At 33.7% G+C, this 18,802-nt stretch overlaps 1 protein-coding gene across 10 annotated transcripts in view; it reads left to right on the top strand.

Moving 5' to 3' along the window:
• CSNK1G3 (casein kinase 1 gamma 3) overlaps window positions 1–18,802 on the top strand; it is a 144,701-nt gene that overhangs the window by 112,980 nt on the left and 12,919 nt on the right. For 6 of the 10 annotated variants that reach the window (XM_064275809.1, XM_064275825.1, XM_010590352.3 and 3 more), the window contains 5 exons: window positions 2,798–2,883; window positions 3,732–3,816; window positions 5,745–5,893; window positions 7,370–7,465; window positions 12,229–12,324. In XM_064275809.1, coding sequence (XP_064131879.1) covers window positions 2,798–2,883; window positions 3,732–3,816; window positions 5,745–5,893; window positions 7,370–7,465; window positions 12,229–12,324 — 512 coding nt within the window. Of the gene's footprint in view, window positions 1–2,797; window positions 2,884–3,731; window positions 3,817–5,744; window positions 5,894–7,369; window positions 7,466–12,228; window positions 12,325–17,315; window positions 17,423–18,802 lie in introns of all 10 variants that reach the window. The other 4 variants (XR_010319223.1, XM_064275819.1, XM_064275831.1 and 1 more) reach the window with 4 other exon arrangements.

Here is an 18,802-nt window from a genome sequence, read left to right as displayed (position 1 = left end):
AAAAACTGTCACAGCTTTGTATTAAGAATATAAACCACCCAATATTAAAAATGCAAAATGTTTGAGTAGACACTTCACAAGCAATTAAATTGTACATAATGAAAGATGTATAAATGACCAACAAGTACATTACAAGATATTCAGCAACTTTAGTCATGAGTGAAATGAAAATTAAATGCCAATGAGCCAATACTTCACAGCTATAAGAATGCCTAGAATGAAAAAGACTGGCCAAACTAATTGTTGGACAGGCTCTAGAGCAACTGGAATGCTCATAACGTTGTTGGTGGAAATATATATGTTACAACATCTTTGGAAAACAGTTTAGCAGATTGATATAAAATTAAACCTCCACTTTCAGTATTATGCAGCAATCTCACTTCCAGATTTTACCAAAGAGAAATGAAAACATATGTCCCCACAAAGACTCATACAAGAATTTTCATAACAGCTTTATTCACAATAGCGCTAAACTAGAAGCAACCCAAATGCACATCAGCAGGTAAATCAATAAAAATATTGTGGTTTATTACATAGTAATAAAGTAATGAAGTAGTGATGCATGCAACAATGTGGATGAACTTTGAAAACATGCTGAGCAAAGGAATCCAGACACATGAGTTCATGTTGTATAATTCCATTTATGTGAAGCTCTATAAAAAATCAGATCTAATCTATAGTGACTGAAAGCAGATGAGTGGTTGCCTGAAGCCAGGAGTTGGCTGAAGGTGGTAAGAGAAGGGGAAGAATAAGGTACATAATGGAAGCTTTTGGAGTATTGGAAGTGCATCTTGATTGTGGTGGTAATTATACAAGTGTGTATGGTACCAAACTCATCATACTCTGCCCCTACAATGAGTATAGTTTATTATATGTAAATTATGCTTCAGAAAAGAATAACTTTCTTTTTCAGTGGTTATCAAATCTGCCTACACTTCAGAATCATCTGCTGAGCTTTTTTAAATGCACATTCCTCTACTCTACTTCATACTCAAAGAATCAGAATCTCCAGCAGTAGTCCTGTTCGTCTGAATTTTTTAAATCTTGCGGAGATAATTCTGATTCTCAGCTGGAGGTCAGAAATAGTGTTTTCATTGCATGACCTCTCATTCTTAAGCTTCTAGGACCTAATGAAGTAAAATTTTAGTTATAAAAGACATTACTTATTTTTTTCATGTTATTCACATTCCCACTTGCACAAAACGATTTAAAAGAAACTTTAAGTACACTAAATTATTATGGAAAACTTTGTTGTTTTTCATAGCATATACATTATTATTGTTTTTATACATTATTATAACAAAAGTACAAGAAAGAAAGAAAACTTTCCTATTTTTGAGTATATGAAATGTGAAGTCGAAGTCCCCTTCCTGTTCTCCCAGCTCTATACCCCTAAAAAAAAAAAATTTTTTTTTTTTAATGAGTAATAATTTTGTCAATATGATTGTAGGTATTTTTCCTATGCTTATAGAAAAGGCACATATATCTGGTATTATGAATTGTCAAATATTCATTTATTTAAATAGTATATGCGGAGTTCTTGCTCTTTGCCAGCCATTATCGATTAAGTAACAAACATGTTTTTTAACTGTGAGAAGTGTTAAAAAAAGGCAAGTATAGAATGTTACGAGAGTACATACATAGTAGAATTTAAAACCTTTTCTGACCCTTTCACCCTAGTTGAGATCCATGCTTTGAAAAGTTTGTTTTTTTGAAAGCATTTAGTTTTCCTCAGTATAGTGATTAACTATTTAATTGAGTAGTAAAACTTCTCACACATGAATATCCTCTTATTATTTTTTCTTTCATTGCTTGTCAGCGCTTTTGTATTATTTTAAAACATATCAAGAAATCTTTAATTGCAATGCCAAAAAATATGTCAGCAAGTATTTATAAGTATCTCTCTGAGCCTTAAAAAAAAAAAAAATTTTTTTTTTATTTCTCTGAGCCTTAGTCTGTGATTGTCAGTATACGGTATTTCATTACTGAAACAACAGCAGCAACTTGAAAGCGGCAATATGTTCTAATAGTGGAGGGGTTATTAATGTTGGGATGAGTCAAACACGTGTTTCTTGAAATATGGAAAATATTAATTGTGTATAATGTTAATGGAGAATATGTGGGATAGACATTTTGTGCTAATTTAAGTTTAGGAGATACAGGGTCAAATGACTGTAAGCACTTTGAACTCTAGGGCCTCTTGTTGTTAGGTGCTGTCGAGTTGATTCTGACTCATAGCGACCCCGTGCACAACAGAATGAAACTATCATTGCTGTGCTTGAGCCCATTGTTGCAGCCACTGTCAGTTCATCTTGTTGAGGGTCTTCCTCTTTTTCGCTGACCCACTGCTTTGCCAAGCATGATGTCCTTCTTCAGGGACTGATCGCTCCTGATAACATGTCCAGATTATATGAGGCATAGTTTCGCAATCACTGCCTCTTAGGCCCTTTAATATGTTGTGAATCTTTAAGAGGCAGCTGTAGTACACAGTGACTCTGACCTTGAAACTCTGTTTTATGCCTTATCTTTCCGTGAGTAGATATGTAGGGGAAGAAATCTGCCAGAAGTATCTAAAAACTCATAATTATTATACAACTTAAATTGTATATTAATTTTAAAGTAAAAACATTATGGTTTAGCTAGGCATGATTTTGTCATTTATGGGCACTGGATCTGTATTTTGTGTTTGTATATTGAACTTTTGGGCATTAATTTACACATAATCAGAATCAGTTCTCCCTTCTTACATCCTTAACTGGTAGAAGAAAGTGAAATTTATGTTTCTCTTATATTTCAGAACAAAGTAGAAGAGATGATTTAGAAGCTTTAGGTCATATGTTCATGTATTTTCTGAGAGGCAGTCTTCCTTGGCAAGGTTTAAAGGTAATTGTTTTTGTTTCCTTATTGAATTTTATAAAATGCTAATAAATATATATTTTTTACCTTTTTTTTGTGCTTTAAGTGAAAGTTTACAAATCAAGTCAGTCTCTCATTCAAAAATTTATATATACCTTGCTATGTACTCTTAGTTGCTCTCCCCCTAATGAGACAGCAAACACCTCCTCTCCACCCTATCATGTCTGTGTCCACTCAGCCAGCTCCTGTTCCCCTCTGCCTCCTCATCTTGCCTCCAGACAGGAGCTGCCCACAGCCTCACGTGTCTACTTGAGCCAAGAAGCGCACTCCTCACCATTATCATTTTCTTTCTTATAGTCCAGTCCAATCTCTGTCTGAAGAGTTGGCTTTGGGAATGGTTCCAGTCTTGGGTTGACAGAAGGCCTGGGAACCATGACCTCTGGGGTCCTTCTGGTCTCAGACCATTAAGTTTGGTCTTTTTACGGGAATTTGAAGCCTACATCCCACTGTTCTCCTGTTCCATCAGGGATTCTCTGTTATGTTCCCTGTTAAGGCAGTCATCGGTTATAGCCGGGCACCATCTAGTTCTTCTGGTCTCAGGCCGATGTAGTCTCTGATTTATGTTGCCCTTTCTGTCTCTTGGGTTCATAATTACCTTGTGTCTTTGGTGTTCTTTGTTTTCCCTTTGCTCCGGGTGGGATGAGACCAATTGATGCATCTTAGATGGCCATTTGCTAGCGTTGAAGACCCCAGATGCCACTCACCAAAGTGGCATGCAGGATGTTTAAAAATGCTAGTAAGATATTAAGGTCCTCTCTTCCAACTAAATACTTTTAAAATTTTTACCTTCTCAAGATTTTTTTTTTCTATTTTAGGCAGATACATTAAAAGAGAGGTATCAAAAAATTGGAGATACAAAACGAGCCACACCAATAGAAGTGTTATGTGAAAATTTTCCAGGTAATGAATAATGTCATATTGATACATGTACTTGAACACTGGAAACCAGAACTGTCAATTTTCATTGCTTAAGTTTATGAATACATTTTTTCCATGCCTTAAAAAAAAATGAGTTCAAAATGTGATTTAAAAGATGCCGTTATTTTATCCATAGACCACAGGGGAAATTTGTGCATTTGATTTGCAAGATGGTAGTAGAAGAAAATCCCATTTTTTAACAGTTTGACTGGTACCACCTGAAGTAATATTTTCTCTGGGGACACACTTGTAGTAAGTTAAAATACTCGCTGTAAAGTTTTGGTGTACAATGTTAGTCATTTAGTTCTTAATGTCAAGCTCAAAAGAGGTATGTGAAGTGTGATTTAGTTTACTTTTCAAAATACAGTAAAATCTAACTAACCTTTTTCATTTTAGGCTAATTTTATTTTGGGGAGCAGTATGGATTTATGAAAATAATTCAGTTTTCAAGTATGATAACAAACTAAGAAAAATTTACTTAGTAAAGGTTCTGAATAAACCAAATAAGAATAATTTGCTCTTCATGTAATAAAATACCTGCTGTGTATTGTGTGGCTATGTAAAGTGGAGAGAACTGAACTTTAACAAAGAAGACTGAGTTTCTATCTCATTTTGATATTAACTGGGTCTCCTATATAATGCCGGCATTATTATTGTAATAATAATATCCTTAGCATAATCTCATATTTGCCAATATTATTCATTGACAGCAAACTTTAACCCCCCCAAAAAATAAGTACAAAGAAAATTACCACTTAAACTATCAAACATTTTGAATTACTGAAGTTGCATTTTACAATCAGTGCCCTTTTTTAATTTCAGTATTTTTATTTGCTCTTTAGTTAGCTTATCATTCTCAGAGAAGAAACTAGGATTCACATGAAAAAATTTTTATTTATGTATGCGTTTTTCTTTTCTTGCTCTAACATCTAGAACTGAAAGATTTAAAGAAAATCAATAGCCCTAGTGGTTTATGTGTTATGGGGGTGCCGAAGTAAATTAGCCAGGTGATCAGCTGCAAAGTGGAATAGTGACTGGGTCAACATATGAGGAAGGGCACTGGCTACCACTTTTGTTTCCCATTGGACTGTATGTGATCCCGTTCTTACTGGCTACTGTGAGTGAATTGCAGCAGAAAAGCAGCTAGGTATAACCTACCATCTCTTTCTGTGGTGATGATCTGTGCACTGATGGTAAAACACTCCGTTGTTCACCATTTTGCCTGTTGATTTTTATGGCTTTTTCCTTCTTTCTGGAAAGGATGGCTAAAAAAAAAAAAGAGCATTACAGTGGTGTACAGAGATTCGTATATTACCAAATAATTGTTAATTATATGACCAGAAGATAAGACTTACACTGTGTTCCTGTATTACTTTGGAGATCATTTTTTAGCTTTATTTAGCTAGCTCAATTGATTAGAACACTGCTCACAGCCAAAGTTAGGAATTTGAATCCTGTATTGGTCAGTTAGTGTATGTCACTGGTTCTAAAGGGATTCCAGCAAGCCAGTGTGAATGCTTTCATATAAATCATTTCTCACTCATATTTTAGATTTTTAAACTTATGGACTGATTATGGAGCTTTGTAATTAAGTAATCATGCATTTTAAGTTGATAATTAAACCCCTAATACTATGAAAAGTATTAAAAAATAACACTAATATGAAATAAAAACTTTAACCTTTACTAATGAAGTGAAGCAAAAATAACAGTTATTAAATGAAACTTCTCATTTCTCTTTTGTTCCTATTTTCTTCCCTTCTTTTTCTCTTTTTAATTTCATTATATAAAAATTCAGAGAACTTTAAATTGAATTTTGCTATTTTTTCATGCTTTTAGGCATTTAAAATGTTATTATTAATGAGAATTATAGAAGAGTATGATAAAAATAATTTTTAATTTCCCTTATAGAAGAAATGGCAACATATCTTCGTTACGTAAGAAGGCTAGATTTTTTTGAAAAACCGGACTATGACTACCTAAGGAAGCTCTTTACTGACTTGTTTGATCGAAAAGGATATTTGTTTGATTATGAATATGACTGGATTGGTAAACAGTTGGTGAGTACTCAGATGTATAATAAACTATTATCTATAGTATTCATTTTCTTTGTAACAGTACAGACCCCCTACAGACCCTTCAATTGAAAAGAGTTGTGAACAAATCATTTTTAAAAATGATTCATTTTATTTCCTTTGTATGAACATTTCTTAACGTAGTACAATGCTAAAATTATCCTTTGAATTTTGTTAAAACTCTGCGTTTGGACTGCCTGCATTTTGAATAAGTTATTTTGAACTTTCTATTCCTGGTTTAGTTCTCATGTTAAATATACTTTTTTTGCATAATGTTCTAATGATTAAAAGGTTAGCTAATTTTGCTTATTCTGGCCATCTTTTAAAATATTTGTTGTTTATTTTTAAAAATAAGTTTTAATTATTACAGCAGTCTTAATAAGACAACGGTGATACTATAGGTAGTCTTTTAGAATAGATTGGTACTTATAAATTGGAGCATGTTTAAATTTTTAAAAAATGCACTCAGTTTTTACAGGTTTTAAAAAATTGTCATAATTGTAAATGTGAGATGGGTGCTAATCACTTAAAGGCATCTCATTAAATTCTTTCTTTGAAGAGGTGATCCTTAAAAAATCAAGAATTTACTTTCACTATTTTTTTTTTTTTTAATATGTAAGGGTATCTTATAAAATTTTCTTTAATTGTGGCTTAACTTGTTGGCGTCGAGTCAATTCTAACTCAGAGTGACACTATAGGATAAAGTAGAACTGCCCCATAGAGTTTCCAAGGCTGTAATCTTTATGGAAGCAAATTGCCACATTTTTCTCTTGCTTGCAGAGCAGCAGGTGGATTCGAACCACAGACCTTTCGGTTAGCAGCTGAGCACTTAACCACTGTGCCACCAGGGCTCACTTGTGGCTTAGCATTAGTGTATTTTTATCCACATTTGGAACTGCCGAAGTCTCAAAATCAAGTGTTTTTGACAGTTGATTTATTCAAGAGTTTTATCTATATTTTTAAGTCCAGAGTGATTTGAATATATGTTGTATCTATGATGTGAATCTAGATGAACTTTGATTAAAGTATTTATATTAGGTTTTGAATTATTGGAAATTTTTCATAAGCCTCTTCTTTGAGTCAGAATGTTGACAGTAGCAATTTTGTTAGTTTATTTTTCAAAGTTAATTCTCCTTAAAATAATTTACTCTATGTGTACGTTAGCTTTGGAAACAAGAGCCATTAAGAAATAAGTTTTCATTGTTCTGATATGAAAAAGTGACCTAAAGTAGTGACAGCATTAGAAGGTGCTTCTGTAGGTATAAAAATATTAAAAATACTTTTAAAGTAGCTATGTTCTCTTTTCTTAACTTGTTAGCTTTAACAACATATTTTGAGAATCTTTTTTTAGGCTTTAAATTATTCAACCATGTCTTTAATTTTTTCCTTTAAGTAACAAAATGATTTTAAATAAGATGTTTGCAATAGAATGTATCAATACCAATTATTATTGCATTGTAGCCTACTCCAGTGGGTGCAGTTCAGCAAGATCCTGGTTTGTCATCAAACAGAGAAGCACATCAACACAGAGATAAGATGCAGCAATCCAAAAACCAGGTTTGCTGTTATTTTAGATATGAAATTTCTTTGTTTCTTTATTGCCTTCTGAAAATTTATAAATATATTTCATGTACAACCATATCGAGACGGCAGCTTTGTGTGTGTGTCTGTATATACACATGTATACATATTAGAAGATTGAAATACATATTTTTTTTCAGTTGATAAAATAGATTATACACACACACATATTGAGAGGTTGAAAATACAAATTTTTTCTGTCAATATGTTATTTCTACTTATTTTCACTATTTAATAGCCTAAAGAAAAATCTTTTTACAAGTTGAGAAATAACAAACTATAACCAATCTGTATCTTTTTAATCATAAATTCCTGATTAATGGTATAAATTAGTATAAACTTTGAGGAATATTTGATATTCTATTAAAAAAAATATTGGGATATCCTGTTGGAATGAGTTGTAGTAGCAGTTGATTGTTCTAACCATAGTCTCGTTTAGTTCAATAAATTATGTGTTGAGTTTCTACTATTTGAAAGCTACTATTCTGCATACCCTGGTGGCTTAGTGGTTAAGTGCTACGGCTGCTAACCAAAAAGGTCAGCAGCTCGACTCCACCAGGTGTTCCTTGGAAACTCTGAGGTGGTTCTACTCTGTCCTATGGGGTCGCTATGAGTCGGAATCGACTCGACGGCAACAGGTTTAGGTTTTTTTTTTATTCTACATACTGCAGAAATGCAGAAGTAAAGGAGATAATACAAGAAATGATTTGCTAATGAATAGCTACGAGCAGTGTTGGAGTCGAGAGTTCACTCAGTCTCAGTCAAATGTACCTGAATGTGACTTGACCCTGGGCAAGTTAATTAATCTCTCAAAGCCTCAGTTCCCTCACTATAAAATATAATAATTTATATTAGTTCCTAGCACATAGCAAACTTCCAGGAAACCCTGGTGGCATAGTGGTTCAGAGCTATGGCTGCTAACCAAAAGGTCAGCAGTTCAGATCCACCAGGCACTCCTTGGAAGCCCTATGGGGCAGTTCTACTCTGTTCTATAGGGTCGCTATGAGTCAGAATCGACTCAGTGGCAATGGATTTTTTGGTTAGTAAACTTCCAGTGTATCTCAAATGTTGTGGCTGGTGTTACTATTGTAATGATTATTACAGTAAGTACTTACAAACTAGAAAGAACTATATCGTGTGAAAAATATTAATAAAGTACTTTGGAGAACCAGGATTATTGGAGTGTATATGGAATTATAAAGACTTTAGGGAGCAGGTAACCTGAAGAATGAAGGGCATATTTAAAGGAAGATTAAGGAATAAGGGCATTTTGAGGAGAGTGAACAGTAACATATGAAGCAGTAGTTTTAAAGAGCAGAATTTGTTTAAGGACTAGCAAGGAGTCCAATTTGGTTGGAGCAGAGAGTAGGTAAAGTAGATTGAAATATGGCGCATAAGATTGATCAAGAATGAGGAGTTGGTGTTTCCTGGGTAAGGTAATAGAAAGCTGTTGAAATTTTTGATCAATATTTTCACCTTTCTCTTTTTTTGTAAAAAAGAATCTTTATTGAAGCTATCTTTGGCATAAAAAAATCTGCTATCACCATGAGTTAAAAAGTGTCCTCACAGAAATTTTTGGTCATAACACTTTTTGGAGAGGGATAGTGTACTGTCCTTTTTCTGTTGCTACAATTATCCTGTCAGAGTTTAAGTGAGGGTTATAACAAGAGGTGAAAACCAAAAGAAAATACAGCACTTTTTAAAAACTGCAGCAAAATAAAATGCTACACTTCAGGAGGCATTTAACCATATTATGGTATAAAATACAGCCAGTTTACAAAGATCAGTTTTAGAATTTTACCTTAGAAAAATTGGGACAGTAAAGGGTCTCACAGATTGTTGTGTGCTGTTGAGTTGACTCCAACTCATAGCAACACTATATGACAGAGTGGAACTGCCCCATAGGGTTCTTTACAGAAGCAGATTGCCAGGTCTTTTCCCCTATGGAGCTGCTGGTTGGTTTGAACCTCCAAACTTTTGGTTAGCAGCTGAGCACTTAACCATTTCTCCACCAGGGCTCCTACAAATAAATTACTTCAAATATAAATTATACTTAGAAATGGCTCAGAAATTAAGAACCACAGTTTCTGGTTTTGTAAATCAGAGTTAATTTCTCAAATGTGCTTGGAAGAAGATCAGTTGTTCTCCAAAGTTCTGCGCTTGAGATGTTTGGTATTGTAATAAGTGAAACACTTATTTTATTTTGAATTAAGTTACAATTTAAGTATTTTGTAGTTTACCTTTTAGGTATTTCAGACTTGTCTTGGTAGTTAGCTTATAAGCTCATTGAAGATGAGAACTATATTTGTATAGTCTTTATGACACTAAATGTAGGGATTCAGTAAATATATATGTATATTTTTATTTTAGGAAATCCTTTAGGATAGGCTTATACATTGAATTTGAGACATATTGGTTACATGATAGAAAAGTTGTATCTGGAAAAAACTCTTCTTAACTATCAATAATGCATTAAATAGTTTTAAGTTTTATGAGAAGCTCATAATTCAGTCATAAAGAAAAAAAAAGTTATTTCTTTCAAATGACTCAATCCTTTGTAATATCTCCAGATAAAGGATTGTTAACTTACAGTCAACCATTGAAGTTCAGGGGATCCCGAAATTGTATATAAAATGTTGGATGTATGTATATGTTTTTTTCTGAGGAGAGAGTTCATAGCCTTTACCATATTTTTAAAGAGGTCCATGACCCCAAAATATTGCCTGTTGCCCAAGATATTTGTCTCTGTTAAACATTATTTTTATTCTTTTATCTTGTCTAGATTTGATTTCATTTAATTTATTTCAGTTCTGAGTTACAAATCTTCTAAGTTCTGGTTATGAATTCAGAGGGTTTAATGAAAAGGCATTATAGAACTATCATAATTGCTTTGATGATGTACTTTTAACAAATTAACAAATTTCTTCATGGTACAGATTATGTAATTTTGCATTGTACAGTTTAGTGTAGCTTAGTGCCAGAATATTTATTCATTGTGTCCACTTGAATTTAACATCTCTTCCCCAAAAGGTTACTCTGGCCACCATCGTGCTTGGGCTTCTCATATAGCATAAATCAACTTGCTGCCTAAACTCCTTGCTGTAGTACAGATCCATAGCTGTCCCTTCAGAAACACAAAAAATAGAAAAAAACGGAGAACCACCAGATTGGATATCCCATATGTACTGTCCCCAAAGCACTTTCTGATTCTGTATGAGAATTCACTGCAAAGCAAATGCTTATTTTTTTCTTATATGGTGTTTAGCTAACCTTCATCTAGTGGAGAGGCCCACCACCTACTTCTGCAAGTGGACCATACCCACTCTAACCCGTGCTCTGAACCTTGAGCTAGATCTCCTGTAGCCCTGTGCTCAGGAGTGGGGTGGGTCCTTGAATCTCCATGCAGATCTAAAAAGTCAGAGAAACATAGAGCTCTGTGAGGAAACCATAGTGGACTGTGCACTTGGGTGTCACTGAGGCAAGAGATCGTTTGGGCTTTCAGAACCAGCTGTGACTTAAACCTGTAGGTTGTGCCCAGCAGCTTTAAAATATCCAGAAGAAAACTTTGTTGGGGAATCTTGTTACTTTGCACTTGTGGCAAGTTTTTCCAGACTTAGGTTGGAAAAAAAGAAGGAAAGAAAGGAAAGAACAGTGAAGGCTTTAGAATATATTCAGTTGTGGCAAGGAGCCAGGTATATAGTAGGGAGAACATCAGGCTCTGAGTTTGATCTCTGCTGTGCTCCTTGCTAGCTCTGTGACCTTATGGAAGTGTTTAATGTCTCTAGTGCCTCAATGTCTTCATTAGTAAAAGGGGGATGATACTACCTGTCTCAAAATTAGACAATGCATATAAAGTAGCTAATATAGAACCAAACATGTAATAGGAACATAAATATTGTGTTCTTACTCCTTCTTTATATTAGTGCTTTCCACATTCCTGAAACGTAGAAATTGACACCTATTAAGCAACTAGTCCTAGTTCTAGCTAGTAGGTTATTATTAGTTTGTGGCTATTGCCGTGCAGACTTATCAAGGGAACTAAAAACATAAAGAATTATCAGCCTGTTTCATGGAAATCAATTTCTTAATTTGAACCAGATAAAAAGAAATAAAAAAATCAAAGGGATTCGTATATGTAGGATTCCTTTTTTTTAATTTGCCTGTTTTGTTATATCCTCATAGTATTTTATTTAGATCTCAGCTTTCAAAGAACTTTTCTGTTTTCTCATATTATCTTCACAATCGGAAACAGGATACTAAGCAAGAGTGAAATTTTTTCTAAGTTTCTAAGTAAACTATTTAAGGACTATCTTTTTTACCTTGTTAAAAGTAGATCCTCATCAGAAAACCACTGGGGACCTCTACTGTAAGAAAATAGAGTAGATAGCTTTTTAATGTGCTGATCATTTATTTGGAACTCTCTCTTGAGCACCTCCTGGGTTCTTTAACTTCATTTATAAAGTTAGAAGGTGGTGCCTGTGATCTCTAAAGTCCTTTCACTTCTAAAATTCTATGGTTCTATTTTATTTTTACTGTTGCTCATTACATAATTGTAGTGATTTTACTAAAATCTCTCTACATCAGTATGCAAAGATAACTGCATCTGTGTTTCAGAATAGTAAGGGTATTTTAAATTTCCTTTTATACATTTGTTTTAATACATTATAAGGATGAGATGTTTAATAACGTATTGGGTTTCTCTTCTTCCATGCATGCCACATGCATTAAATAAATGGCAGTCGGCAGACCACAGGGCAGCTTGGGACTCCCAGCAGGCAAATCCCCACCATTTGAGAGCTCACCTTGCAGCAGACAGACATGGTGGCTCGGTACAGGTATTTTCTGATTTTTGCATGAGTGATTATTTCCCAAATTTATACAACTAACCCCTTTTTTTGGAACTCATGGCATGATTTCATCCCCTAATGAAAAGCTTGTTGCTGAACTGTATCCATAATCCTATTCCTTTGTTATTTAACCAAAAACCAAAATTAACATGGTCAAAAAGACCACTAGAAACATTAAGATTTTGCCTTTGTTCATTTTTGCAAGTATATGCCACAGTATTTAAGTATGTCATACTCACAGCAGGTTAGAAAAACAGGTGGTATTATTTGCAATACGTGTTCAACTTGATTTTCGAATAGTAAGGTCGGTCTTTTTTAATGCTTAAATGGTTAAGTGCTTGTCTGCTAACTGAAAGGTCAGCAGTTCAAAGCTACCACCTGCACCATGGGAGAAAGATGTAGCAGTCTGTTTCCATAAATATTACAACCTTGGAAACTCTATGGGGCAGATTTCCTCTGTCCTATAGGGTCACTAGGAATTGGAATCGACTTGAAAGCGACAGGTTTTTTTTTTTTGTGGGGTATGAAGTAATAGAATATTTTTGTATTTTTCCCCTTTAATTGATTTTGTCTCCTTAATTCCTTAAGTCAGTTATATAGATATCTAACTGTCTTCACCCTTAGCTGATGTCATCCTTCCTTCAGTCCGTGTGCTCACTCATGTCTATTCTTTCCTCAAAATGAGTTAGGACCTCTCAGTGTACTTTCAGATTAATTGGTCAAATAAACATGACCCTAATTTTTATAATGATTTATTTGTGCTTGTAGAAAATACCAGGTGGAGAAAATGATCTTAATGAGAGGAATTCAGCAATCCCTCAATAAATTTTGTGTATATTAAAAAAAAAAAGCAATCCCTTATTTTTTGATTTGCTCTTTTCTCTCTCTTTTTTTTTTTTTACTGTATTCTGTACTCTCAGCCCCCCTAAATTTTAATCTTTTATATTATATATATTGTAGAAATAGGGAGAGATTGCAAATCTCTTATGTCTTTTAAAATGCCTGTTCAAGGTAATCTAAATGCCTGTTTGAGTTAACAGATGTTAACTCAATCTATTTTAATTAAAAACCTTTCTTTAAATCTTGATTTTTTTCCCTCCACGTATCTCCAGTTGAATATTTTTTTCCATTTTTACTGCATTTTAATTTTTTCTTTGTATTTTTAATCAACTGGATTTCATTCTTTATTTGAATTATAAAAATCAGTTTATGATCATAATCTTTACAAGCTGTCATGTTTTTCTCACAGTTAAATTTGAAATAATTTAAATCATGTAAATCAAGTATTCTATAAAATTCTGTATTCAATAGAATTTTTAGTAGTGTGTAGCAGAAGCATTTGAATAGTTCTGTAAAGCCCTAGAGTGAGGGACTCAGAGGCTGAATTGTAAAATTTTAAATGACCTCGATTCATTTCATTGGAAGAGCTAATTGAGCAAACTGTATTTAATTTCCATAATACACACTGGATTACGTATGTATCTATATATTAAGTGTGTCTGAGTTTGTGTGTATTATAGCAAGAGTTTGCTCAGTGCTCAAGGAAATCTGCAGCAGATAAGAAATTATCAGAAAGATTTTCTACCACTTCTGTACCATTGCCACAAACTTAATTTCTTAACCTCTCGTTGTTATGTGATTCCCAAAGGTGGCTCATGGGATCCCTTTGAACTGTCAAAGGATGAATGAGTTTGATTATTGCCTCATCGCTCTAGTACCTCATGTTGTATTTTGTTAAATGTTTTTGAAGAGGTATTTGAACTTTTCTAATTTCTCATCGTTTCTGATATAGAGACTATATCTGTTTTCATTCTAAATTTTAATGATAAAAATTACTAGAATTTTAGTAAAGCATAGAGAAAACAAAAAATTGTGCACTATTTTCATCGATTTGTGTTTTACAGCATTAACTGACCTGATGTGATGGTCATTAAACAAGTTTGACTCTCATGAGAAATTTAGTAATAGCCTAATAATTGAGCTCATGCTTGAACCTTGTCCCACTCCAAAATAAAGATTGAATTCATTTAAAATTTATATTTTACCTACTTTGAAAATTCTTTGAAAAGCTATGATACTTGTATAATTAAAGAAAAAAGAAAAAAAATCTTTTTTTTTAATTTTTAATTTTATTGTATAATTAGAGTAATATAATTGTCATTTAAAACCAGTAATAATAATGGGAGGAGGAGGAAAGAAAAGAGCCTAAAACCTCAGCTAATATGGCTATTATAATTGGGTACTAAATTTGATTCTGAATGAAGGCAGAAAGGGAAACAATGTGTTTTATTGTTCTCATCATCTGATAAAGGGAAGAGATAAAAAGAAGCCTTACTGATGTAAAAGTACAAGAGGAATTTTCCTTGAAGTTCTTTGTGCAAAGATCATTTAACAACCTATTAGGCAAAGCTTCCAGCATTGGTTTTGAAGGGGCTGCAACAACTTTACATGGCAATTAAAAAAATTATTCTCAACAAGTACTAAAGGCATATCATCAGATATTTTCTCAATAAAGACCTTTCCTTGTAGTTTCATAATGAGTAGGTAGCTATCTGGTAATAAAATGTGATACAGGTTTAGGATACTCAGAAGCAGAATCAGCAATTACCAAAGAGCCATTCTGGGCCTACGGCATTCATCCTTCGTCTATCACTGCCCTTTTTTACATGGAATTGATAATTGTTCTCAGTGCAGCACCACACAGCATTCCAGGTGGTTTGGAGTTGATATGCAAGATGAAACTTCCTGCCATTTTAATCTACCTAAAGATCCTCAGGTATTCATTATTTCAGATGTGCTTTTAATAAGAACTGAACAGCAGATGGTTTGAACTACATTTGAATTGCCTGGTAAGAACCTTTCTAGAATTATTATATATGTATTACAGACCAGGCACACAGGTTACCAAGTTGATGACATTGTGGTTAAGAGCACAGGCTCCGGGGTCAGATTTGAATTTAAATTCTGTGTCTTAGATTATTTAGCAGTAAAATGGGAATATTAATAACACTTATGCCTCATGGTTTTATTGTATTAATAATAAAAAAGTATTTAACGTAGAACCTGGGGCCTAGGAATGGCTTGATAAATAGAATCTATTCCTTTTGCAAATTGAGAAACTTGACTAGTTTTTTATTCTCTCTGGTAAGTGGCATATAGAAGCATAAGCAAAAGAAAGCATTATCAGTGGAATTTATCTAATCCTTTTCTATCTCTTCAGTGAAGTCAAATTGATTCACTAATCAGAAGGGTATAGGTGTACATTTGATAAACTTTTCCCATTCAAGAAACGAAAAATACTCAAAGTCCACCTTTCAGCCAAGGATTAGACAGGTCTATAAAACAATAACACACTTGAGGAATGTGCTTCTTAGTTCAGTCAAATATATGAGACCAAACAGTCAACACTTGCCCAAGAGCAAAAATGAGAAAGGCAGGAAGGGACAGGAAAACTGGATTAACGGACACAGGGAACCCGGGATATAAAGGGAAAAGGGGAGAGTGCTGACACATTGCAGGGATTGCAGCCAATGTAACAAAACAATTTATGTATAAACTTTTCAACGAGAAACTAATTTGCACTGTAAACTTTCACCTAAAACACAATCAAATTACAAAAAAAAAAAAAAAGCTAAGAGTAATATTCATATATCTAAAATTTTTATTTTGAATGTGTTGTTGACTTGCATGTGTTTTGGAAAAGCTCCCAGGGGAATCAAGTGTACCCCTCTCTGTTCCTCCTTAGAATCATTGATAATAAATGTGGCTGAGAACCTTAGACCTACCACATTCAATTCCTTGCCCTTTTATTATTCAGGAAATATATATGAATGTCTACTACATACTAAGTACTGAGTTAGGTTCTTTGAATCAAAGGAAGAATAACAGGAATGTACTGTCTATCTCTATGGAGCTTTCAGTCAATGGAGGGAGAGTAATAAACAGGCAGTGTGTTAAGTGGACAGAGTACAAGGTGCTATGGAATATATTGGAAAAGCACCTAATATGGATTTAGTGGGTCAACGTTTCCCGGAAAAAGTGATATCTAAACTGAGATCTAAAGAATCAGTGGGAATTAATCAGTTGAAGAAGTTAGAAGGGGTCAAGAGAAGAGTGTATCAGGCAGAAAAAACAATATGCCTAAAGTTGTAGAGGAGAAACGGACATATTGAGGAATGGAATACAATTCAGTCAAGCTGGTGTGTGTTAAGAAATGAGACTGAGAGGAAGACAGGAGACAAGTCATGACTTTCAGCTATAACTTATCTATAGTTTTTAGAATATATGAAAATTGGCTTCATATAGTAAATGTGTACCCTGGCACAGGTCCAGAATACTCATTGGAAATCATTCTTTTAGCTGTATCTCATTTGTTGGTATTGTTTCTTGTAGATATCTTTTAGAAAAAGTCCAGTGTGTAAATAAAACAATTTGTAAATATTTCTAATATATTTACTGGATAAAAACAAAACCCATTGCCATCGAGTCAATTCTGACTCATAGTAACCCTATAGGACAGAGTAGAACTGCCCCAAAGGCTTTCCAGGGAGCGCCTGGTGGATTTGAACTGCCAGGCTTTTGGTTAATAGCTCTAGCTCTTAACCACTGTGCCACCAGGGTTTCCTTACTGGATAAAGATCTAGTTAATTGATATAATGTTTAGTCTCTGCTTTGTACTTGGTAGTCATCCTTACAAGAACTCAAAGAGAAGTTAGGAAGATAATAGTATGACTAGTATGAATTCATTATATTTGGCAAGTATATTAATTGATGTTTTAAAGTCATTGACACTAAAAACCATGTGTTACCTTTGACTGTACTTAGAAGTCTATGAGAATGAATTCTGTTAAACTTAGGCTTGGCAGGCATCTGTTAAGTAAAGTTATTATCTCCCACACTTCCCTGAGTGCTGTTCACCCCTTCCCCTTTAAGGCTGGTATACTAGTAGTAAAGCTGATTGCCCTCGTTTTACCTCTTAGAATAAGAGCTGTACTCGTTTCTTGTCGGAGTGGAAATGTTAAAGGAAATTTCTTCAAGAAGAAGGAAAACAACAATTAAAAACAAAATGAAACAAAAAAACCAATGTGTAAGATACTTGAATTAGTTTTTTGAAATAGCAAATCTCAGATCATCTGTTGTTTTAATATTTGCATTAAGAAAATCAGCCTGATGAACATTAGTATTTCAGAGACTCGTGTTCCAGTTCAAGTCATAATTGTAGAAAATATCACCTAAATAAAATCATTCTTTTAGTTGGCTTGTAAAAAACAATTTGTGTATGCTTGATTGATTGATTTAGCTTCTAGGAAGGTAGTAACACAGATTATTTATAATATTATTTCTTTGTTTCTCCTTGTAAAATCCCATTGCACAAAGACCACTAGTTTTATTTGATGAAAAAAAAATTTTTTTAATTGTAAAATGTATACAACATAAAATTTGCTATTTTAACCATTTTCAAGTGTACAATCTAGTGCCATTAATCACATTTATAGTAAAAATAGTTTTAATACTATGATAAACTCTCAAATCACCGGTGTTAAGTTGGATAACAGCAGTTATCACCATCTCTTACCTCTGCTACTAAATTGATTCTATTCTGATCCTGGGATATTGGCCTTAATTTAGAGGGTTAGGGAATCTGGGAATCTCCAGAGAAATTAGATGAAGCAAGATGTTACTTTCTTCTGGCCTGTTTCTGGTCAATCAGGCAGAATGGGATTCGAAGGATTTCACTAAAATAAAGTTTATAAAAGTCGGGTTCAAAAGTCTTCCTCTGCAATACGAATCATTTTATTTCTCTTGCAAATAATTTCCCAAAAGCCCAGGTCAGTAAAGTTTTATTAGTCTTCTGAAATGGCCATAAACTTGACAAGCAGTTCTGAGTAAGCTGTGCCGAAAGTGACAAAGAGAAAGTAATGCACTTTGTGCTACTCTTTGTTGCTAATGTGATTAGGCCAAGTCTTAGGGGCTATGCAGACCCTGTTTCTGTATTATTTTCATGCTCATGTTGTTCAAATGTTATATTTTAGGGATTGCAATAGCATCTTAATTAAAAATATGTTAAAAAAAAGTCTTCTGTGAACTGAAGTCAGCTTATTACAATACATATATAGTTACTGCTGTTGGAAAATATCTGAAATTTAGAATACCTGAGTTTTTAATTTCCAATTATGCTGCTTAGAGCTAGAGAAGATATGAAAGAAGAGCAGCCTGTAACTCGAGATAGGGTCCAGCTATGTAGGGCTATTGAACAAAAGGGAGAAAAAGCAAATCTGTTGGGTATTATGTCATGGGAAGAGTAACATAAATTGTTCAGTGAAATGTACTGATCATCTATTGCATGCAAGGCACTCTACTAGTTAAAAATATTAGAGAATATAAAAGTGTAAGGTAGGAATTCTGGTTTCTAGCTTCTTTCCAGTTCATTGTAGGAGTTCTGATATTTTAAAAGCAGAGAATAAAG

This window comes from Loxodonta africana, chromosome 2 (assembly GCF_030014295.1).
Source record: "Loxodonta africana isolate mLoxAfr1 chromosome 2, mLoxAfr1.hap2, whole genome shotgun sequence".
NCBI lineage: Eukaryota > Metazoa > Chordata > Mammalia > Proboscidea > Elephantidae > Loxodonta > Loxodonta africana.
This window is presented reverse-complemented; position numbering and strand designations above follow the sequence as displayed.